We start from the raw sequence: 25559 nt of genomic DNA, 5'->3' as shown, positions 1-25559 counted from the left end.
TCATCAGCTTCATAAAAGTAGCTGGTGCATTAGTGAGACCAAAAGGCATCACTAAAAAATCATAATGCTCGTATCTAGTACGAAATGCCGTTTTGGAAATATCTTGTGCCTTAATTCTTATTTGGTGATAACCTGATCTTAAGTCTATCTTTGTGAAGAATTTTGCCCCTTGCAATTGATCAAAAAGATCTTCCATTCTGGGCATAGGAAATTTATTCTTCACCGTTATTTTATTAAGTGCTCTATAGTCAACACAAAGTCGCATAGAACCATCTTTTTTCTTTACCAATAAAATTGGTGAAGCCCAAGGTGAATTACTGGGTTGAATAAACCCTTTATCCAGGTAATCCTTAATTTGTCTTTCAACTTCTTGATGCTGTGTTTCACTTAACCTCTATGGTGGTTTTGAAATTGGGTGTGTATCCTTATTTATATCAATTGGGTGATTTATTTCACCCCTATCTGGTGGAAGGCCACTAGGTAAATCAGAAGGAAACACATCTTTAAAATCATCTAACAAACTGTTCAATTCATTATTTACATTCAATTCGCAAACATAAGAAAATTGTTGCTTTATATTACAGGAAGTAAAAGTATTTTGTACAGGAAAAGACCATAGCATATATACCTCACAAACTTCCTTCTTTATCAGCTTCTGAACTTCAGTAGAACACAGCAAAGGATTATCAGATACTTCATGTTCACCTTGAATGACAAAAGTCTTACCATCCCTTTCAAATTCCAGTGTATTATGGTGATAGCTTTGTTTTAAGGATGGTTCCAATCCCCATAGCCACTCCCTCCCTAGAGCAATATCAGCTCTTTCCATATTCATTATTTGGAAATCAAGCTTATCTTTATATCCTTGAATCTCGATTTCCAAATTGGATACCATGGTATCTTATATTTTATTGTCTTGGCCTTGCATCATACGCACAACGTATTGATGCTCACTGTTTTGTTGGGGAAGTTTCAATTTTTTGACAAGTGCATAATTTATAAAATTATGTGTGGCAGAGTCATCAATCATGACTCTAACCCGTTTTCCAGCTATCAATCCATGTACTCTAAGTAAATCATGTGGCCCAAAGGTAGGCTGCCACAAAGAAGTTGACATACAACACTTATGTTGTACATCCATGTGCAAGACCTTTAAAGATTTATACTTTTCATGGCCCTTTAATTCTAAGGTCTGCACTACATGGATTTGTTTTTCTTTTCCCTTGCCCTTGTCCTTTTCTTTGTCTTCCCCCTTTTTCTTTTGAGGGCAATTCCAAGCAGCATGGTTAGGGGATAGGCAATTAAAACACAATTTTTGTTTTTTGGCCTTATCAAAGTCATCAGGACTTAGCTTTGGCCTCATATATGGTTTCTTTTCAAAAGGTTGTTTTTTACCTTTGAAAAATGGCATTTTTCTTTTAAATTTGCCCACAAATTTTGAGGTTTCTAATTCCTTAGGCTTGGGCTCCATATCAGTGAGACTGGTGAGTGTACCTGGACGCGTACTATCTTCATAAATTAATGCAAATTTAATTGCCTCTTCAAGCGTCTTAGGTAAACTCCGTTTTACTTCCTTTTTACAGGCTTTATCCAGTCCCCTAATGAATCCTCTTGTTTTTTGGAATTCATCAATTCCTTCTAGTTTGAGGATTATCTCACGATATTCCTCCAAATATGTCAGTAGGGGTCGTCCCTTTTGTCTGACATAATCCCAATCTTCCCAATTTCTTTCCATTTCATTTTCAGGAAGAAATTCTTTTAAAAATACGGATTCAAATTGAGCCCAAGTTTCAGGTATTTTATTCGCCTCCTTTAAGGTTCGCCACCACTTATATGCTTTGGGCCCCAAAGTTAAACTGGCCTCCAGTGCTTGGAGATGTGGTGGTGTATTTTTTAATCTATGTAAATCTTCCCATTTTTGGAGGAAATTAAAAATTGTATCTTTATTCCTATCTTTTTCCTCCCCGTAAAATTGAGGTGGTTTCATATCCTTTAAAACCGGATTATCCCTCAATTTATGGTAGGTTTGGGGTTCCTTAGGATCTCGCATAGTCACATCTAAATCTTTCGATGAAGATGGGACATCCGAGATTTTTATCTTATTCTTATCTCTTTCCAACAATAAAGTTAGTTGAGATTTTATTTCGGTAAGTGTTTGAGTTAAAAACTCCATTTGAATCCCTTGAGTTTGCACACGAGCAGAAAGATCATCAAATTGCTCTCTCATGGCAAAAAATTCTTCCCATTGTTCTTCTTGTATGTCTGGTTCATGGGGATTTGCCATAGGTTGATCCCCAGAACTAGGACTTTCCATTACCCTTTCTTTCCCTTTTTCTGCCATTAATACACTGGAATTGGAAAGCAAAAATAAGAAATTTGCATACAAGATAAAATACTTCCCTGATTTTTTATGGCAGACTGTGGCTTCAGTTATGTATGAAGTTTTCTGCCTGTCTCACAGCAGTCGCAGTCTTATCCGCCTCAGAAACAGTCCTATTTGTCAACAGCAATCTGATACTGGCAGCTCCACTTCTGATCTGTTTCTCGCGGCTGCTGGCAGCTTCACGTCTGAGCTGGTTCGTCCTCGCGAATGCTGGCGACTCCACTCCTGGTCCTCACGGATGCTGGTGGCTGCTCGCCCGGTCCTCGCGACCCACGTTTTTTTTAATTTCTTTTCTTTTCCTTGCCCGTCACGAAACGGGTCACCTTAATGTGACGTATCGTTTTCTGCCCGCAGCGAAATGAGTCATTAATGTATGTGATGTGACGTGGCTTCTCCCCTTTTACTTTTCCTTTACGGCCCGTTGATATTCACGCGACGGACGGAAGAGGTAACGGCCCGTTTTCCTATGCGACGGTGCAGGGCAGAAGTGATGGTCCGTTTTCTGACGCGACGAAGCAGGGCAGAAGTGACGGCCCGTTTTCTGATGCTCACGCAATGTTACAAATACTGACGAACCAACTAACGAATGACATCCTGACGGATTTCTGTTCGATTGATGATCAGAAACATAGGCTCTGATACCAATGTTAGATTACGGGCACAGATTCCTGAAAACTGATGGAAGCACGAGAGTTCTTCACCTCCCAGCCACGCCTAGATAAGTGCTGGCCCTCAAGCTTATCTCTTTGCCAGCCGTCAACTTGCTGGAGTCCTACTATTTCTGGACTCCCTTAACCTCTAGGCTCCCCTAAACCCCGTTCGGGCGCCCAAGAGCCCGGACGGTCTTTCTCGTGTATGTTCCCCTAAATTTACCTTAATGTAACATTAAATATCCCTTTTAATATCACATTCCACACTTATGACCTTAATGTGACATTAAATATCCCTTTTAATGTCACATTAATGTCACAATACGGCATTCGGAATGTCTGGTGATCCATCTTCATCATCTCAGGCAAGTCCAATGCCAGGTTTGTACAATTCTTTTGTGTTGCATGAATCAAAACCCTCACATGTTTCTTCTTTTGAGGTACAGGATCCGGATGGCTTTGCGTATGTGAACTTCAATAGAGGGGGCTTACAAAATAGACAAAATTCAAGTACATCTACAGCTTCTGCTTCATTTTAGCATGTCACACATACTTCTCACTTCCCTTCCATCCCACCCTCTTCAATATCACACCTTGATCACCTCTCATCATCTTTTCACAACCTTGGATTACACTCCACATCTGCATCACACACCCTAGGGGTTGAATCTTCCATCTTGGCTCCTAGCACCTTTTCCTTCTCCAACCCATTCTCTACCTCTTTATACCATGGTACTTCGTTAGGGGAAATGCCAACCTTTAACACAGTGCCTCTCACTTTTCAGCAAATGAGCACCCCCATAACTCCTGGGTCAACTGTGATGGGCATCCCCCTTACTATCCCCAGCTTCACATCTCACATGACCACTCATACACGGGTTTCCATCCTCCACTTATGGTGCGTCTTCACACTCTCCTTGGGTTACATCTACGCAGGGATTTCCATTTTCTGCTCCCTGTGTTCCCGTCCCACTTCCTTGGGTTCCCCATGTGGCTACCATGCCCATGCCTAGTCAACCCATCCCTACCTATGGATCCACCTTGCACACTACCTGCATGCCTGATGGGCACTCTGGGGCCCATTCCCAAGTGTACTCCACTCCCCCATCCTATTCCCACTACACTTTTTCATACTATCCATCTCCGAGCACTACTACTCCTGTTGCAACGGCCAAGAATGCCTTCACGGATAAGACACTTTTTAATGCGTCAAATTTCACCACTTGGTCTAATTTCATGCAACAAGTGCTTGAGTCTCAAGGTCTTTTGGATCTCGTCATTGGTCTAGAGTCTATGTCGGATCCTCGACTAGCTTACCTTGATTACATCCGTCAATGGAGCCAATGTTGAGCTGATGCAGGGATTGTTTCTTGAGTTTCACTCTCAGTTGCAGCACTTGCCACTCGCGTCAGAGTGTTGGAGTCACCTTCTCGACCGCTATGCAGCTCGTGATCATTCTCGGCGCATCAATCTTGACTTTGAGCTTTAAGAGTTCTCTATTAAGGAAAGGGATGATCTGAAAGTCAAGCTGGTTGAATATAGGCGGTTACTTGCCGAGTTTGCCACTGCTGGCTCTCCAAAGTCAGATGACGATCAGGTTACATTCTTTTTGACTAAGTTGCCCGAAAAATACTTCAATTTTATTCATCACATCATTTTCCAACCTCGATTGCCAACCTTCTATGAGTTTGAGTGCCAGTTTTTGCGTTACGCAAGGCTGCATGATCAAGTCTACAAGAAATCCTCATCATAGCCTTATTCAGAGCAAAGGGGGTTGGTTGCCTCTTCTTCGGGAGGAAAAACCACCAGTGGCAAGAACTCGCAAGATGCGAAGGCAAGCCAATCAAGGGGTGACTCCTCTTCCTTAGATGGATCATGGAACCAAAGAATCTAGACCTATCTGGCAGCAACTTCCTAAGAAAAATCGGTTTTGCACACACTGCCAGAGAGCAGGTCATGTGGACGAGGAGTGTCGCTCCAAGGCCTAAGGTCTTCCACCTAAAAAGCCTCAGTAGACCGCTACGACTGCAGAGTCCAGTGGAGCTATGCCTTCCGCTCTTGCTTCATTTGCTCCTTCAGCACCCGTCGTTGGTGCTGGACATGTGGCTCGAGTACAGCCTTAGCAGCCCATCTCTTTCACTATCCCTAAGGGACTGGCTGATTGGTTTGCAGGTTCCGATCCCGTTGCACTTCATGCATCTATTTCACCTTCCTTTCCACCTCGTCAGGCGTTCCCTTGGCAGAGCCTTGCTACTGGACATACGCGATGGTGGCCACCTTCTTAGACTAGCATGTCTCTAGGTCCTTTCAGATACCCTAGGTTAGTCTAGCATTCATTTTTTGCACTCTTAGAGTCAGGCCCATAGGATTTATTGTTCTTAGCTTTTCCATTCTTTTGTCTTCCGTTGCATTTACTCACATATCCTCATTCATTGCATTTATTTTAAGTTAGATTTTCTTTCTGTTATGTTTTGCTTTGGAGCATCTCACTACTAACCTCTGTGTTTGCAGATTCTCATCTCTTTTGCAGGGTTTTGTCTTTTAGTGTAGCGCTAACTTGCAGATTGCTTTGGTCCTACTTGGGCTAGAGATATGGGGACGTGCACCGTTCCTTTTATGGTTTCATTATCCTAGGAGTGCTTGCTCTTCTTCTAGCACGTCGGTTTCCCCTCCCGAGGTAGATTGTGCAGCATCTCTCTCGATGCTCTTATGGTAGTGACTTCTACCTTGCTCTTCTAGCGGGGTGCTTCATCCACTTCATCCACTTCCTCTTCTTTCATTCCTTATGATTCTCGGCACCATTCAAAGATCGACATCAAGCTCCTCTTCCTTCTTCGACATCTATATCCCGGTTGAGAGGGGGTTCCTACCCTTCTTAGTATTCTACAAGCTTCAGCACTTTGTCTTTGACATCGGCTTTTCCCCCCCGTTGTACCTTATCCTTTGCATTGCATGATTTCATCATCTTTGTACTAGGGCGCTTGGGTAAGTGAATAATTTTTCCATGAGGGATAATATCCTAGTGGCACTTGCTGCATGAGCATTCTTCAGTATGTAGCATAATTTGCATCTCATTGTGCAGAGCACCACTTGAGCAGATCCTAAGCTGTTTCCACTGGCGGCTGTTGTTACCCCACCATGATTCTCCTTCATCACATGGATACCTCATCACCCGTCTTTCCTCGTCATCAATACCCTGAGTGGATGGGTTAGCTTGTACTATTTTGTGATGTGTTGGGTGTACCCTCCCTACTCTCGTCTTCTGGATCACTATTACTCAATCGGCCGTATCCCATAAAATTTACCCCACTTATTAAAAAAAAACAAAAAAAAAAGTTCAATGTAGTTCCATCCACCTTTGTAGGGCTTGGTTGGCTACTGTGCAGCCGACATGCACCCTTTGTTCGATGCCTTGTCCTCTCTGGGGTGACTACTTGGATTCCCTTGGTACGATAACCATCGCCTCATACTCTTAGTAGGCCATTGCGCAGTTGACGCGAACCTTTTGTCTGACGCCTTGGTTGCTTTGGGGTGGGACACCTTGGGGTAAATAAACATCACAGTGGTTGGCCTAACCTTTCGGCTCAATTTTGGACCTGAGAGGGGGTGTTGAGCTAAAACATGCATTACTTGCTGATTAGTCTCTTAAACAACCCCAAAACACAAAAAAAAATGCTCTTTTAGAGTAAAAACCCTAAAACGGGGAGCGGTTTGAGAGAGTTCAGTGGAAATCCTAAAACGGAGAGTGGTTCGAGAGAGTTCAATGGAAACCCTAATTTTTGGGGTGCCCTACCACATCTATAAATAGACAGGCTGCCCCCATTCAGCCTTGTTCTTTCTGTGCAGGTTTCTTACTCCACGTGCAGATTTCAGCCATCAGTCTCTTCCCATGTCGCTGTCCAGTCCTTGAGACTGCTGCCACTCCATCCGTATTTGCTCCTGCTGCTAGCGCCTTCATCCATGCTGATTGCTGGCGACATCATCATCCAGTGTGATGTGATCATTTAGTCATCGCCAGCCACATCAGATACTGTTTCAGCCTGTTGTTTAGAGCAAACTGTGCACAGTTTCCAGCCTCTGATTGGTGGTACACTGCTGCATTTCCCAGTTTCCAGCCTCTAGACTGCTGCGTTTTGGTAACCAGCCTGCTGCCATTCACTATTCAGCACTCCTATTGGAACCAGCCTTCCTTCTTGGAATGGGTGGTGATAACCTGATTTAAGAGTTAATTACAGTAATAAATAAATGCACATAAAATGAAATACACACTTTACCATAACATTCTTGGACAGTAGACACCTTCTTGGCCCCAAAACTGGCGATGGGCTGGCTCCTGAAATCCCTTGATAATATTCAATTATCAGCTGCTGATTTCAGTCCCTTGAGCCTTCAATCTTTGGCACGGATCCCAAGGTGACTGCTAAACCCTAATTTCTGCTGTAAATTAGGGTTTACTGCAGAAATTACAGATCAGCCGTCCAAAAATGGCTAAAATCTCCTCCAAATGGCTGAGAATTGCTGAGAATGGTTGAGCATAGGCTGAAGGAGATGAGAGAATGCTGTAGAGAGAGAAAATTCTGAGATTTGTCGCGAAGAATTGATCAAAATCAGCTGCTGCCCTGTTGTACCAGCCCCAAACGGATGCACCAACAACAATAGGATCATCAGAGACTGCGATCTTCAGGAGAAAGTGCATCAGCAGCAATTGCCAGCTTTCCAAGGTTAAGAATATGCAATCTTCATCACCAAAATGGTCTCCAATGGCTGGGAAATGGCTCCAAAAGCTGGTAGCAACAGTCCAACACCTCTTCCCAACAGCTTCAAAATGAAAAAAACGAGATTTCCCTCTCCCTTCAGCCCTATTTAGCCTTTCCTCCACTTACATGGGAAAGTTTTGCCAAGTGGCAGCTTTCTTAATCCATTTTCAGTAATTTCCAGCCATTTAATTAATTTTCAGAATTAATTAATTCTGAAAATTAATTGAGCCCTTAATCCATGCCCAGAAAATTGACCTTGCCCATCCAAAAATTAATTGGCTAGGCCATTTGCAACCCAAAGTGATCCCATGCATCAATTGACCCTTGGACAAGCATTAATCCATTAACTCATGCCTAGTCCCTAGTGTCACTACTGACACTTAATGGCCAATTAATGGTCCTAGGGGCAATTGACACCAAAATTCACCTAGAATCTAACAAGTGTAACCTGTTACAACTTTTGCCTTTGACACCCATCTTTTTCACAGGGTCCTTTGGCCTTCAACTGTGAAAAAGTAGCTTGCACCTCACATGTGCAACACATGTGCATATTTTAATTGCACATTTGATTAATCCTTTAATCAAATGCCAATTAAACATAAGCAAAGCATCAAATTTTCACGTCCTCGAGACACCTACACTCCGACTGGTGGTCATAGACTTGGGATCCGTCTCCAATGGATGTCACACTCCGACATTGCTCTGCCCTTGAGCACACTGTACACTCTTACATTCATTTATAGCATTCATTTACTTCAGAGTTGTGCTCTCTCTCTCCCTTATTCTGTTTGTGTTTGAGTTTCTGTGTTTGAGTTTTGAGTTTTGCGTTTAGGGTTTGAGTTTTGTCCTCTGTGTTTGTTTCTATCTCTTTGTGTTTCTGTCGTGGTCCTACACTCTGTGTGTCCTCAGTGCAAACCCTAGCAGTTTTCTTCACACCCTGCCCATAGCAAATACACTTTTCTTGTGTACCCTTTAGGTATCGACCGAAGAATACACTTGACAGCCTCCCAATGTGTTTTGCCAGGATTTGATATAAACCTGCTAACAACTCCCACTGCATGAGCAATGTTTGGACGAGTAGCAACCATAGCATACATAAGAGAGCCACAAGCTGATGCATAAGGGACTCCCGTCTCATTTGGGCTGTCGGCTTTACTAAGCTTAAGATAAGGAGGTAAGGGTACCCCAAAAGGCTTAGATTTAGCCATGTTAAATCTGTCCAGTACCTTTTCAATGTACTTTTCTTAAGATAAAAACAACAATTTCTGCATTCTATCTCTACGAATTCTCATGCCCAAAATATGCTCTCCATTCCCCAAATCTTTCATGGAGAAGGCTGATTTCAGCTGATTTTTGAGAGCATCCAAGCTAGTCTTTCTTTTCCCAGCTAGTAACATATCATCCACATAGAAAACATGTATGATGGGGCTGCCATTTGTATTCTTTTTCATGTACAAGCAATGATCTGCATGGCTGCGTGTAAACTCATGAGATAGCATAAAAGTATCAAACTTTTTGTACCGCTGCTGTGGTGCTTGCTTCAGCCCATACAGGCTGTGTTTTTGCTTACACACCATCTGCTCTTTTCCAGAAACTACAAAGTCCTCATGCTGTTTCATGTAGATTTCCTCATCAATGTCACCATGCAAGAAAGCTGTTTTTATATCCATTTGATACAGCTCTAAATCCAAAACAACAGTAAGAGCAAAAAGCACATGTAGAGTGGTCATCTTCACAACAGGTGAGAAGACCTCTTGGAAGTCAATCCCTTTCTTCTGTGCATACTCTTTAGCAACCGGTCTTGCCTTGTACTTGGGTTTCCCATCAACTGTCTTTACTTTGTACACCCATTTGTTTGGAAGTGGCTTCCTTCCTTTGGGCAACGACAGAAGATCCCGAGTGTCATTTGCATATAGAGATTTAATCTCTTCCTGCATAGCTAGCTCCCACTTATTGCTGAAATCACATGACTTGGCCTCTTTGTACGTAAGAGGCTCACCCTCATTTGTAAGCATCAGATCATGCAAGGAGGGGTCAAACCTATGTGGTTGCCTTCTTATGTGTGTAGACTTGTGTACCCAATGATCAACATTTTCAGGAATTGGGTCTACATGTGGAGGTATGTTATTTTCAGTACTTATTGGTTGCTGTAAGCCATTTTCAGCATGTTGTACATGCTGTACAGCACCTTCATTTTCATTGCCAGTACCTGCATTTTCATAATCAGCAAGTCTATCTTGCTGTCCATGACCTCCTTGTGCTCCTATTTGGTGTCCATCATCATCTGGCTCAAAAATAGCTGGTTGATCATCAGTTTTAGCCTATGGTACAGCACACCATGAGGTTCATTTTCTGAAGTAATAGGTGGCTGTAAACTTTGAAATTTGACATTTTTCATATCTTCATTAGAGGCTAAAGTACCTTTCAGCAATTTTACCTCATTAAATACAACATTATGGCTGTGAATAAATTTCTTGGACTGAGGTAACTACACTTCGTAGCCAAATTCACCCTCATCACCATAGCCCATGAAAATGCCTTTGGTGGATTTTGGGTCAAGTTTGTTCCTTAGCTCGTCTCTAAGATGCTCAAAAGCATCACAACCAAATATACATAAATGGTCATATGAGGCCGATTTGGTAGACCGAACCTTCTCAAGGATGCCATTATTTAAGGACATGTTTGGAGAGCGGTTGCAAATGTGAACAGTGGTTTTGAGTGACTCTCCCCAAAATTCATGAGCGAGATTAGCAGTGGACCACATGCACCGCACACTTTCACGTAAAGTCATGTTATATCTTTCAGCCACCCCATTCAAAGGAGGGCTGTAACGAGCTGTAAACTCCCTCTTAATACCATGCAAGTTACAAAAAGACTTGAATTCGGTAGATGTGAACTCACCCCCATTATCAATTCTCAAGCACTTCAGCTTTCTACCTGTCTGAGTGGTCACAAATGCATGAAAAGTTTTAAAAACAACAAACACGTCACTTTTCTTTTTCAACAAGTATACCCAAATATTTTTGGAACAGTCATCAATAAAGGAGATAAAATATGCAGCACTATCCAACGATTTCATGGGCAAACTATATACATTAGAATGCACTAAGTCCAAGACATTGGACTTACGAAAGACACTAGAGTAAAATGAAAATTTTATTTGCTTTCCAAATTGATACTCATTACAAAAGTCAAGTTTAGAGCCTTTTCGATCAACCCTCTTCAGAGAGGTAAGGACATCAAGTCCTTTCTGGCTTATATGGCCTAATCTTATGCCATAACTCCAAGTGACTGCCAATTTCAACAACTGCAAGAAACTTGCCATTCAAAGCTTTACAGTGCAAACAATACAAAGTGTCCTTCTTGGTTCCTTTTGCAATCAGCATGGAACCCTTTTTCACTTTCCACAATCCACCACCAAACAGTGTAGTGTAACCATGCAAGTTAAGCTGACCAACAGATAGTAAACTCTTTTTAATGCCAAGGTCATATCTGACATCTTTCAACACAAGCTCTTGCCCATTGTCTAAAGACAAGTGTACAGTGCCAATCCCATCAATGCTGCAAGTGTGGTTATTTCCAAGATACACCTTTCCGTAACTGCTTGCATTGAATATAGCAAAACACTCAAAGCAAGGAGTTACATGGAAAGAGACATCGGAGTCTACAATCCAAGTTTGAGTGGCACCATCATCAATTGTCAAAAGTGCATCAATCACATCAGCCTTGGTAATCTGCATATCCCGCATGTGACATACAAGGGCATCATAATCAACTGCACATAATACATTAGCCTCTGTATCCGGAAGCTCCTCTATGACCTCACTAGAAGCCACATTGGCCTTTTCCTTGCCTTTGGCTGCCTCAGATGCATGTGTTTTATCCTCCTCCTTTTTGTCTCGTGCATTCTTCTTTCTCTCTTGTTCCTTCTTGTAATACCTACAATCAGGTTTCTTGTGGCCCTTCCGACCACAGTGATAGCAAGTAATGTCACTCTTTTCCTTTCCTTTGCTCTTGCTTCTGTTTCTCTGTTCTGCATTTGCAATTTTCTTTTCAGCCCTGCCTCTTACATTATAAGTTGAGTTGCTGTCTTTTCCACTAGACATACGTCTAATTTCTTCATTTAAGATTGAGCCCCTCACCCCATCATATGAGAGATTGGGGTTATTGCTGAGAGAAACCACCAAGCTCTCCCAAGAATCAGGCAGTGTCATGATAAAAAAGATTGCCCTCAACTTATCATCAAAGTCTAAATTTGCATATTTGAGCTGATTTAAAATCCCTATAAATGCACTCAAGTGCTCAGTTGCAGGCTTTGACTCATCCAGTCACATATTCACCAACTTGCGCATTAAATGCACCTGATTAATAGGTGTGGTGATCTCATAGGTAGCTTTCAGCTTCTCCCATATTGCTTATCTTCCTACAAAGCATCCTCACAACAATCCTTTAGGAACAATATGCCCTGCATACAGTCTTTCCAAAGGTCAAAGCCATGACCATCAAACCGTTTGATTTTCATCAAACTCTTGATGTCTGAACTGGAAGAAGTTGTAGCCATTTTATCACGAATATAAGAGTAAATGCCCCTGAATTGCAAAAGCATAAGCTGAACCAGCAAACACACTACTGTTCTTCCTCAACCAGAAATAAATCTCTGCTGTTTGTACATGAACCAGCCACCTCATGAGCAAAAATGCAGAAATTTACCAAATTCTGCACAAACCCCCAAAATTTCAAGTCTAAAAGTGCATAAATGTCAGCCAATTTGACCTAGCTGAGCAAAATTTTACCGATACATGAAAGACCCCAAATTTTTGGGATCCAATGTCAAGAAATTTTACTCAAAAGAGCAAAATTTTGACAAATTTGGTAAAATCCCCAATTTAATTGAGATCACCACACGCAATGTCTGCAAATTCTGACCTGAATGTCACTGCCAGGCATGGACGGGATAAAATATGAGAAAAGCCCTAAATTTCCAGGCTCGAATTTGCACAAATATGAGATCTGTGCCTCCAGTGCGTGAACCCCGGTTAGAGGAAGGAATTTCAGAGGGATTTTAAAGAAAAGAATGGTTTTTGAAATATTAAAAAAATGGAATGATGGGTTCGTTGACCCGTCAGGATTGGCGGTGCCTGTTTTGCTGCGTGGCTTCCGTCGGCTGTTGCGTCCGTCAGCTGTGTGGTGCGTCAGGTCATGCTTGCTAGTCGTCTGCCGGGTCATGCGACTGCCCTATCACGCGATTGCTGCGTGTTGTACTGTGTGGTCCCCTTGCTGTCTCGCTGGACCTACGTCACGTTGGATCTACCGTTTGGTCCCCCAACTACCACTTGTCATTGCACACGACACATTGGTCGCCAGGAACTCTAGTTGTTTGTTGGTTGTCAACTCCATCAGTTGATCCTATTAGCAGATCTCGGGAAGCGTGCACTCTGTGCTTTGATACCAGTTGTTGGAGCTCAACTATGGATGTGCAGCAGTTCGAGTGAGAGTGGCGGTTGGAGAGAGTTAGAGAGAGGGAGAGTGAAAGTACGATTAGATTTGAGTGTATCAACAATGTGTTGATACACAAAGAATAAGATGTATTTATACTTCGGGCATGTAAGGGTGCATTCACATGTATAGCTAAATAATGTGTGTGTGCTTTACATAGAGGTCAAACGGGCCTTTATCCCAACAGTGCTTATCCATTCTAGGGTAGGGTATATGGGGCGGTCAACTGATGCTTAATACCCCTCTCATCACAACATTGCTCAAAGGCTTTAGAGACAAACTCACCGCCATTGTTTGACCTTAGGTATTTCAGCCTATACTCGGACTGGTTCTTAACCAAAGCAAGCCAATGTTGAAATGTAGCCAAGACTTCTGGTTTCTGCTTAATAGGATATGCCTAGACCTTATGCGTATAATCATCAATGAAAGTAACGAAATACTTCGTGCCACCTAACGATTGGCAAGGCATGGAACTATATACATCCGAATGAACAAGAGCCAAAGGTTCACCCATGCGCATTAGACCATAATTTTTATGCGTATTACGTGTGTGCTTGCCATATAAACAATGATCACAAGACTCAAAGCACTTATAGTCGAGCGACGGAAGATACTACAAATGGGTAAGCGTTTTCATTATTTTCAAGGACATGTGCCTAAGGCAACAATGCCACAGATATACATGTGGAACTACATCCATTGTCAAAATATGGTCAATTGACCCATATACAAGCAAGGGGTAGAGAATATTGGACTTAGCACCACATGCAATGACAAGATTTACATAGGTAATCTTTCATGAAGAATCACCAAAAGAAACTACATAACCTGCATCATCCAAAGTGCCAGCAAAGATAAGGCTCTTCATGAGAGCCGGTACATGATGTATATCATGAAGAGTAAACATACAACTTGAACCAAATTGTAGCTGGACATTACCAATACCAACTATCTCCAATTTCAGGTCATTACTTAGAGGGACAAATCCAATCATACTGCGATAGGAGTGAAACCACTCTTTGTGAGGGGTCACATGAAAGGAAGCCCATGAATCTATCAGCCAACACTGAGTATATCGTGACAAAGCATCAGTACGTTGCGAAGTATCAAGAGAAGAAGCTATAAGTATGAAGTCATCATGAGAATTAGTCTGCACAACATTAATCTCTTCAATCTTAACACCTGACTTGCTGGGGACAATGCTGCGATTATTATTTTTGTCGTGTACTTTACCCTTGCCCTTTTCCTTGTGCTTGTCTTGGTGCATTTTATGGCACTGCGGCCGAATATGTCTTGCTTTCGCATAGTAATGACAAGTCAACGAGGACTAATGGCCACATGACTTACTACAAGACTGTCCACGTGACTAAGAGTGAGATTGTTTTGAGTCTCTTCCACAGCAGGCATTACTGCTCCTACCATTATTGCCTCTAACTGTCAAAGCATGAGAGGTGCGGGAAGCATCAACATTTTTTTTGCTAACCTCCTTAGTCAAGAGTGCACTCTCTACATCCTGCAATTGTACCCCATCAATAGACATGTTGGCATACATAGCAATACAAAATGTATCCCATGATTCAGGCAATGTAACTAAGAGGAACAAGGGGAGTAGAGTACCCTTGAAGTCAATCCCCTGTGAAGACAAATGAGTGATAATGGAATGAAACTCATTTAAGTGAGTTGATATAGAAGTGCCTTACTTTATGCGAAGGTTCATGAGTTGCTTCAGCCAATACATTTGAGAAGCGGGGCTTTTCTGGTCATAGACATTGCGAATCTTTTCTCATAAGTTCCATGCGGATTGCCCATTAGAGAACATTATAGAACACTTGCTTAGCGAGGGATAACACGATGGTGGACTTACATAGTTCATCTAATTCAGCCCAATCCTCTACATCAATAGGTTCGGGCTTGACACCCTTATGTTTCAAAGGCCTAACCTGCATTTTTTGCACTAAAACTTGCTAGATTTGCGCATTCTAGTAGCTGTAGTTGGTGCCATCTATCTTGTCAATATTAAAGATAGCACTATCACTCGAGCCACCAGCCAATAAAGGCAAACAAGTGCACCAACTGTCAAAGTAGGCTAGTGTAATTACTGCAAACAGCCCTAAAACCACTACTAAATCAAGCTGAAAAAACAAGGGATATTGACCAAGTACTAAACTGTCCACAAACTCAATGCAAAGAACCATCAAATGGAGGTGATTGCTCGTATAAACAGTGTAGTAAACTGCAATTACAGCATGCTGAAAATGAAGTATAATAGTAAGAAATCAACGCCAAAGATGGGCAATCACTGATGTAAGACAATTTGCAACTGCTAGGGAATACTTCCAACTAGCAATGAGTGAATATGTGAGTGGCACCGAGAACTGCCAAAGAATTAGTGTGTCAGAATGAGATACATCTCATAGGCATATCCATCACGTATAGAGTGGGTCTCATGGGTAACAGAAGAGACCAACCAAGGCACAACGGGCTGAGCAATGTAATGAAAGCTCAATACATAACCAACCAAGATGCATACTTCACTGACAACATCGTGACAGAGATAGGTGTCTGCCCAAGAGGAATGTCAGATCGGCCCACTAAGCATCAATTGCGTACATACAGCATGTACATGTCACCGAGTCCCATGGTCTCACTAGAAGACCCTCAAGCTCTAACTATGTAACCAAAATTCAAATGCTCAATGTAATATCCAAGTGTCAAGTAGTGGCTCCCACTGGAACAAAAGTCGAATGCCAGATAAGCAAACAAAGCTCAAAACATCATGTGGAAAGCATCCATACATCCAAGATCTAAGTAGCATATATCCCGGAGCATCCGACCCAAGTAACTTGCAAAGCTCTTACTGGAGCATCAAATAGCCATACATAACAGTGAATGATGGTCAATGTCAAGATTCAAAGCTCCAATCTCAGCTCAAAAGCAAGCTAGAAGTATGACAAAGTATGTAACATGAATCATAAGTATTAGTATATGAACCCAAGTAGTCGTAAGTACCCGAGATGCAATAGGCATGTATTCCACTGACTAAATGAGCTTCAGCCCTGCTTATTACATAAATACAAAACCTCTGTAAAACTGAGCAAAAGAGTACTCAAATCAGTTCCATAGCATTCCAATACATTGGCATAACATCCCTAGATGATCTGACATCAAATAGATATCCCAGGAAGCATAAGTGACTTCTAGACAATGAGTGAAGTGCTGTCCTAAACTGTATGACAGCAAACTGTCATAAATTGTGGGCCAATGGCTGATCTTGAGAGCTTCAAATGAGACTTAACTCAATCCTTGAGTGTTGAATACCATGCCAAAGTGTGCCTAGGGGCTAAGGAGCTCGAGATGAGGAGTAGACTGATCAGGGATGGAGGGCAGCAAACTGGCGCAATTCACGCTGAATTGCTGGCCACTACTGCTGCCTCTGTTGAGTGAAATGTGGCATTTGGAAAGTTCTAGTAGGTCCCTGGGAAGCCGTGGAGCAAGCCTCAAGTGGCAGGAAGAAGTTAGGGAGAAGGTAGAGCTGAATGCATACCTTGGGGTGAAGAATCCATGGCTGCCATTGAAACTGTGAGTTAAAGCTTTTCTCTACAAGTTGAAGCAATGCTGGGTGAGGCTCAAGCTCTCGAGGAAGATGGCTCTGATACCAGTTGAAGGGAGTGAGCCTTGAAGTGGAAGCACGGAGCGGAAGCAAGAGCTATGGTAGGAGTAAGAGCAAGAGAGAGACACAAGATGTGGGAGCTCCAACAGTCACAATGTGTGACCGACCTTCCCTTTATTCAAATGTCACTGAAAGAATAAAGAATGAAGTGACAATGATAGACGCTGGCCACCTGTGTACAGATGTGCGAGCATGCGGGTACTGTCAGTATAACTAATACACAGGCAGCAAGGTACATGTGCCTTTACCTCTAACAGATTTTAGCCTAGATCAATTTATTGGTACTAATGCCAGTCTAAGGGTCAATAATTGCTTAGGGATACTTGAAAGACAAATTGGCCTAGCCAATTTAATTATTGGTTGGTGGAATTAATTTTTTGAGCACTAGAATAATTATTAAATTAATTTTTATAATTAATATTTTAAAAATTAATTAATAAAATAGATAATGCTGAATAATGGGATTAAAAGATTGTCACTTGGCAAAACTTGCCCATGCAAGTGGAAAAAACGTTCTAAGGGGTTGCTGGAAGTCTATTTTAGCCATTGTGAGAGAGAAGAAGGTTATTAGAGAGCAAGGAGAGATTGCTGATGTGATTTGTAGTAACTAGAGATCAGTCCCCCAGCATGTGACAGTAGTTTGGAGCCCTCTAGGAGGAGGTGACAGTAGCCCAAGGGTCTTCTAATGCAGATGACAATATACAGGAGGAGGCAACAGTCTTTTTGGTGGTCCTAAGTATAGATGACAGCTTCCATGACTGTTTGAGTAGGGCAGCAACAACTTTTCAGTATTTCTCATGATGAAACTCTGAAAGTTTTCTCTCTATAGCATCTTTTTACACCCCCTAGCCATGTCTTAAGTTATCTCAGCATTTTCAAATAGTTTGAGCCTTTAGAGAAAGAGATTTCAGTTAATCTTTGTTGTAAACCCTAATTTATAGCATAAATTAGATCAACATGAATCAATCTAAGAGGCACCTCAGCACAATGTGAGGTTTGTTGAGGAAATGGGGTATGGTGTTGCCTCTCGAGCTGACATGCTTTATAGACATCTCGAGCTAGCTTCAGGCATGGAAGGCCTTGAACCAGCTCACGGTGTGACAACTCATAAAGAGAGTCATAACCAAGATGCCCTAAGCAAAAATGCCAAAGGCGCTCGTTGTTCATAGGCTCTCGAGATGTGGCTAAGGCTTGGAAGCTATGGAACACGGAACTCTCAGCTCTCGGCTCGGTCAGAAAATGTGTCATATGGTATAGGCCATTAGGTTGTGCCTTACCATGAGCAATTACTAAACCAGTCTAAGAGTCAAGGACCTCAACTGTGGTGGTTGTAAAGAAGACTGCTCGCCCCAACCGGCAAAGTTACTGAATAGATAACAAGTTCACCCCAAGCTGAGGGACATGATATACATTGTCAAGTGAGGCCAGATCTGGACCCTTGTCAGTGGCAAAGCTGACGCAACCTTGACTGAATTTTGATCGAGGAGTTGTTTCCAATGCGGACCCATTTGGCTGCAGGGGCTCAGGAACGGAAAATATCCGCTATAGGAGTCATATGATGTGTAGCTCCATTGTCCACAATCCAAATAGGAGCTGAAGTACTCGACTGTGACGGGTGGGCCTCTACGGTAACCTCATCAAGAGGCAACTCATAGATGTGGATGAGACTTGCATTTGATGTTTTTATAGAGACGATGTGGGCCTCTGTAGTCCAGTCAGACAAGCCCTCTGGAGTTGAGAACGTTGTTGACTGAGATGGCTGAGCGGTGGTAGTATGAGTTTGACCTTTAAACTGTCCCTTGCCATCATCTTGTTGCCCGATTGAGGGGTGGTGGTTTGTGACTTAGGTTTTGGTATTGTGTCTCTGGCCTTTAATCGACACTTCTCGTCAAAATGGCCAGCCTTTTGACAATGTTGACAATATCTATTCTTTTTTGGTACATTCTGCCACTTAGGTTTGAGAGATTGGGATCTTCCTTGTGATTCCGTGGATGGATTTTGCTTTTGATTTTGATTTTGATTTTGAGTGGAGATTTGGCTTTGTTTTCCCTTCCCTTGTTGCCCTTTTTGAGAATGAGCAATAAGAGCCCCCTTTGAAGAGGAATTCATATGAAACTGATCGAACAACTGTGCATAACGCAATAGCTGACACTCAAATTGATAGAATGTAGGCACGGTAGGCTTTGAAACTATGCCTTCCACAAAATTGAAATATTTCATAGGGAGTGTATTTAGAAACAATGTGACTTGATCGTCAGAGGACTTCGGAGTCCCCGTAGTGGAGAATTTAGTGAGAAGACGCCGATACTTAGTCAACTTGACTTTCAAGTCATCCCGATTAGTGATTTTGAAAAGCTGGAGCTCATGGTCAAGATTGATACGATGGGTCCTATCCCGAGCCGCATAGTGGTCAGTCAAGTGTGCCCATCGCTTAGACGCTAAGTCAAAATGCTGAAGTTGAGAATGAAACTCATGCAATAAGTCCTGTATTAGCTCGATAATAGCAAAGGCATTCCTAGCCTTCCATGAGCGGATAACCTCGTATGGGACAAGTGCGGGATCCGGTTGGGGTTTAAACCCCTGCACAAGATCCCATAGGTTCTGGGATTCAAGGACATGTCTCATCAAGTTCGAACAAGTGGTAAAGTTTGACCCGTTAAAACAAGTCTTGTCATTAAATGCATGCTTGACAGAAGATGAGCTAGAACCATCAGGTGTCGGGTAGGTGGGGTAAGATGGATGTGGGGGATAAGATGGTGGTGGATATATTTGATAGGTAGGAGGAGGCGGTAGAGGTGGGTAGGCAGAAGTAGGTTGTGAGTATCCAATGAGTGCTGATTGAGGCGGAGGCATTGGAACATGAATGTTTCCATAAGGTGCCAGTGTAGGTGGAGGCACTGGGACACGGAAGCCCTGTCCAAAGCTAGGCTAGGGCACAACAGTATGACTAGAAGGTCCACTAGATAAATCCATGGAGGCAAACTGTGGAGTCAATTGATCCACACACAGGAGAGACTGGGGGAGATACCCAGGTTGCAAGGATCCCAAAAATGTGTGTGAAGTAGGTGGAACACCACCCGGTTGAGGGAAGGATGAGTTCCTAAAGGATGTGCCTATGTTTCTATAATCCCCCGGTGTGATGTGCGGTGCGACATGAGGTGTGTGAAATGTAAATGTAAATGGTGTGAATGGAAGTGGAGAAGCAGCGGAAGAATGTGGTGGGATGGGTGGGTTTTGAAAATGTGGTGTGTGAGGTGCAGATGGAGTTTTTTCATTTTTATCATTTAATGATTGAAAATGAAAATGTGAAGATGATGATGCACCATGAAAAAAAGGAACACCAAATTCATTCTGATTTTGTGAAGTAGATAGAAAAGAAGGAAGGTTAGAAGAAGAGGTACCTAGCTTTTTTTTATAATCCCCACAACGTGTGTTAATATACAAGAATTGGTCCTCAAGCGGACCTTTTCCATAGTCAACAGATTGGACTCTTTCTTCCACATGATCTCTACCAGAATATTGCAAAGCAGAAGAGGTAAAAGAAGAAGGAACAAAAGACGAATCTAAAGTACCTTGCACCGGAGTGGACGGAAGAGGATGAAAGAAAGGAATATACTCCGGGTCATGATCTCCAAGAGGGGGAACCTATCCCTGATGGAGGTCTCGATGGCCCTGCAACATTATCAGATTTATGCGCAACATCTGAAGAGAGAAATTCGTGCATATCTTCATTTAGAAGCTTTTTTTGAAGGGCAATCCTTCGATCGAGCTCCTTAATCTTCTTTCATCTATAAGCTATGATCAGTTTGTATTCTTCAAAGGTCAACTTGTCTAGCTTTTCTTCGATGTAATCAGAAGTGTCTTCCACCATGTCGGAACTTTGTGGAGTAAGCTGATCGGTCCACTCTCGCTCAGTTCTCGGCATAGTTGGTTTTGGAGACTGAATTGGTGTTGTTGTGTTCGAAGCCATTTGAACCTACTGTTGTTCTTGCTTTTTGTGTAGAGCTTTCAGATCAAAGGCCTAGGTTTCTCAAAGAGTACTAGGCTCTGATACCATGCAAAGAAATACCCTAACACAAAAACATAAACAAAAACTGTACGACAAAGCACAGACTGATAAAAAAACACAGTTAGGGTTAGGGTAACTCAGAGACAATGAACACAGTGAATGAATGAAGTGATATAACTATTGAATATACGATGCTCATGTAGCAAACACACTATGCAATGAATGAATACTGTATCTCGAACTCTTGTATCTCAAGGATCAGGGCAAGGGTAATGAGCTGGAGAGTGTGTCATACTGTGAATGGATCTCGAATCGCAACAAGGCAGCCTCCGGATGTCGAACACCAGCAAACACAGCAATGAGAAGTTTGATCTGATACTGCAGACAACAGTGAGGAGAGAGAAAGACTAAAAACGTAGGCAGCAAGACTGTGATGATATGGCAGGTTGCACGGCAGTAGGCCTGCACAGGAACAGCAATCGCCTGGTTGGAATCAGCTCCAAACTGTGTGAAGAGGGCTGGAAATCAGGCGCCAACTGATGGAGATAGCAATGGATAGCTTCGGTTGCAACTTCGGTTGAGATGTCCTTCGTGAACGGGGTGTGGGCAGCAAGTTGAAACACCGGAAATCTGCAAAAACGAGATTGTAGACTGAATGGAGGGTAGCATACATATTTATAGAAAGTTTGGGCCCTTCGAAGTGGGTTTGTGCTTATGGGACACAGAAACTCTGTAGGATCACGTTTCTTTTAAATAAACAAGGTTTCTTCATTATTTAAGCATGTTTTGGGGCTGTTTAAGTAAAGCTAATGCATTTTTAGCTCAACACAAGGGCAAGAAAAAGAAATCATTTTCTACACCTTTAGGATAGCATGATGCACTGAAGAAAATGCCAAAGCCTTTCCACGAAGCTGCCAATGATGCCAATGAAGAAGAGTAGTTGATACCAATGGGACAAGGTGTGTAAATGCAAGGCCATCATGGAAGTGCCAATCCAATGGATTTTGGATCGCTCAGCATGCATACAACGATTGGGCAGCTAGGATACTTTGGTGGTAGCACTATTTTTCATGCAATGGTTGGTCAGGGACTACATACAAGAATGTATGGCACAACTCCTCATGGTATGCAACAACCTATGTATGGTATGCAAGGCCCAATGTATTCGGGAATGGTTGGTAATATGCATAACCCTATGTATGGAAGCATTGGTTTGATACCTGGGGCACAAAGTGGCATACTTGGTAGTGCATCTACACCCCCAAATGCTTATGGGGCTCAAGGAATGAGGGCTGGCTATGCAAATGTTGTTTTGGTGTTAGTCATGATGCAAACACAATAAATGCACCCTTTTTATAGCAACCAATGTATGACAACTTGACTCCCAAAGGGGCAACAAAAGACTATGGTGTGGATGAAAAAGAGGTGAACTTTTGAGTCTTTCAATGGTGCACAAGATAGGCTAAAAGCTTGGACTTTCATTCAGTAGTTTAATGCAGCCTTTTCAAGGGGAAACTTCACCGAATCCTCTAAGATTTAGAAGGCAACCACTTTCTTGAAGGGGAATGAATTATAGTAGTGGTCCATGCTCTTAATACAAGGTGAAACACTGTCAATATGGGTACAATTTAAGCAAATGTTTACATCGAATTGGTTGACTAGTATATTTGAGGTGGACATCATGACAACTTGGAATAAGCTAGATGCTAAAGAATGTAAGAATTTGGAGCAATATAATAAGAAGTTTTGGGATGCTTTGTTGCCAGTAACTTCTTATCATCTAGTTCCTCTTCATGAGCAAGTGGAAAAGTATGTATGTGGTTTGCCCTAAGAAATCAATGATTTTTGCATTAAATCCATCGTGTCTACCAGTTTCAACTTATAGAGACTGCTCCTACAGTTGATGCATTCTTGCTCGGGAAAGATTTATGCTTTCAAGAGAGCATGGAGAAGCTGAATAAGAAGTTATCAAAGGTTGAGAAAAGGGGCAGAATTAGCTTGGAAAGTGTTCAAAACTGTGAATAAAGGGCTGAAAACATAGAAACATGAAATAGGGAACGGGAACGGGGAATGGAGACGAGGACGGGGACGGGAACGCCAAACCTAGGGAACGGGAACGTGGGAATGGGAACGGCATTTAAAAAATTAAAATTCATGAAAAAAATTTAATATTTCACTCATAATCCATGTGGACTCTAGAGTGTTAAACCTTAAAACCAAGGTATATAATCCACAAGGACAAATCATTTTAAGTTTTAACTTTAAGATATTATGCATTATTCTAAAACTACTCATTAGAAATTGAATTGCAACTTACAAGGCTCAAGAGGTAAGCTATTCAATTATAAATAATAAAATCCATAATACATATGCCAAAAATGATAAAATAATGAACAATGAACTAGATTTTAAAGTCTAAGCTAAAAGAACATGCCTATGGTGCCATTGCCAAAAAACTTAAAAGATCATAAATATGAAATTGAAGTCTAATCTTTGAAAGAACATGCTCATTGCCCCCAAAAAGACTACAAATATAAAGTCTAATCTCTAGACTGAAGCAAAATGCGGCATGCCAAAATAGCCCAAAGGGCAACTGCAAGACTGCAAGACTCAAGTACAAATATAATATCGGCATGGCACAACTGTCAATAGCCCAAGTGTCACACTGTCATCAATGATCATAATATCATATATAATGTAAATGTGTCATGTATCATGAGACTCGTGATAAGTAAACTAAATCAAAGATCATGATCATGATCTGAGGCTGCTCTAGCCACTCTTGAAGTGCCAGCCTCATCATCATGTGTACCATGAATTGCTGCATCTCCCTCAACATCAGCATGTGTCTCCTCTTCTTGCTGTATCTCCCACTTTGTGAATGGATTGGGCTTTGTTGTCATACTGTTACATAACATCCTCAAATTAGCACTAACGAATACTAGATCGTTTGCTCTCTCCACACCAAGACGGTTCCTCTTCTTTGAAGCAATGTGAGCGTATGTACTCCACAATTGCTCCAAACAAGAGGAGCTAACTGACTGACTCAAAATACGGATGGCTAGTTGCTGCAACTCAGGACCATCCGAACCATAGTCCTCCCACCACAAAGCTGCCCAAATCTTACAGCGATCCTCCTGTGCATCCCCACAACCAAAAGAACCCCGAAAGGTCCTATAACATGAAAGCTGATCTCTGATCTTTCGTCTAGTGCCATGATCAGGCATTAGACGAGACAATATAAGTCTCCATGCATCCATAACCTCAGTGTCATTCTCCTGACCCTTGCCCTGGAACTCAGGATCCACAACAAATGTAGCTGCATGCATGGGTGAGCTATAGGAGTTCCACCTCGTCACAACTAAATGGTGTATCTCCTCATATGCCTCATCATTTGGTGCCAACTTCTGCAACTTTTCATTCAGCCTATCCATAGTCTCATATACCTTGCCAATGCAAGGTTGCATAGCATCCATAACCCTCAATAAATGTACAATAGGTGATACCATAGCATCTATCCGCTTTACATCATCCCAGAAAGTGGAGTTATTTGCTTTTTCCAAGCATAAGATACCTGTAGGAGTAACTGCCAATGTTGATGAGGTAAACTTATCACTAAGAAATAACTGCCTCAAGGCACCACTGCATTCTCTTAACCTGTCTAGCATCAAGAAGTTAAAGGCAAATATGGTATCAGAGTATTTTAAAAGTGTCTTCTTCGACCGCAAAGAGAAGTGATAGCGAAGAAACTGGTGATTCAAAACAAAGCTAACTATTTGAGCATCTTGCTCTATGACAGGTGCAATCCATGACAGGTTACTAATATCCTTTAGTAAGTTGTTGAAGCAATGAGCCATACAATATGAAACTGTGATATGCGGATAATATCCTGAATAATAGCACCTGCTGTCCTATTTGCGGGCTCTCCATTTGCAACAAATCCCATAACATGCTTTGGGCCAATAAGCTCAATACCTGTAACCCACTCTGTTGCAAGTACATCTGTTGACTTTCCTATCCCTGATGCATCATGTGAAGATATGAAATACATTTCCCCACGAGAATAAGCAACCATACCATGAATGGATTGCTTGCGTGTATCACTCCAACCATTAGCAATCAAAGAAACTCCATTTTTAGCCCACATGCTCTTTCTAGTCACTACTGCTTGCTCAACAAGGCGCTTTTCCTTGTCGAGCAAAGTGGTGCGTAAGGTCTCTGATGATGGAGGTACATACGAAGGGCCATACTCACCAATCTTCTTGCACATTAATTTAAAATACTCTGACCTGGCTTCACGAAATTGAATGTGGTCATGATAAAAAAAGCGTGCCACTGATGTAACCTCTTCCTTTTTCTTGGGATCCCAACTAGCATCAAGTGTGCTTTGCCTACGTGCAACATGTGGCGTTGTTGATGCCATGGCCGATGCAATGCTTGCAGTAAGTGTGGAGGTAGCACTTCCTGATACTGACCCTGCTCTAGATACATCTGATGGGGATGGTGGCACAAAAGTTGCACGGTCAACTGCAACATGTCGTGGACTAGATGCACGATAAGCTTGTTGACTTGCACAGTCACGAAGCTCCCTTTA

General features: G+C 42.1%; 2 protein-coding genes across 2 annotated transcripts in view; one reads left to right on the top strand and one right to left on the bottom strand.

The window, feature by feature from the left end:
• LOC148011051 (putative enoyl-CoA hydratase 2, mitochondrial) overlaps positions 1-25559 on the top strand; it is a 124315-nt gene that overhangs the window by 16779 nt on the left and 81977 nt on the right. The window lies entirely within an intron of this gene.
• LOC148011052 (uncharacterized) lies at positions 23707-24843 on the bottom strand. Its single transcript, XM_087671042.1, has one exon. It carries the CDS (start codon positions 24820-24822, stop codon positions 23707-23709), a length of 1116 nt encoding a protein of 371 aa, XP_087527168.1. The 5' UTR covers positions 24823-24843.

This window comes from Lygodium microphyllum, chromosome 29, assembly GCF_053477565.2.
Source record: "Lygodium microphyllum isolate KBCC chromosome 29, Lygodium_microphyllum_v1.1.10, whole genome shotgun sequence".
In the NCBI taxonomy this organism is placed as follows: domain Eukaryota; kingdom Viridiplantae; phylum Streptophyta; class Polypodiopsida; order Schizaeales; family Lygodiaceae; genus Lygodium; species Lygodium microphyllum.
The sequence above is the reverse complement of the archived record's forward strand: the minus strand, read 5'-3'. Positions and strand labels throughout refer to the sequence as shown.

Bases quoted from the DNA above. Each gene is read 5' to 3' on its own strand.
- LOC148011052 (XM_087671042.1), bottom strand. From the start codon at position 24,822: ATGGCTCATTGCTTCAACAACTTACTAAAGGATATTAGTAACCTGTCA.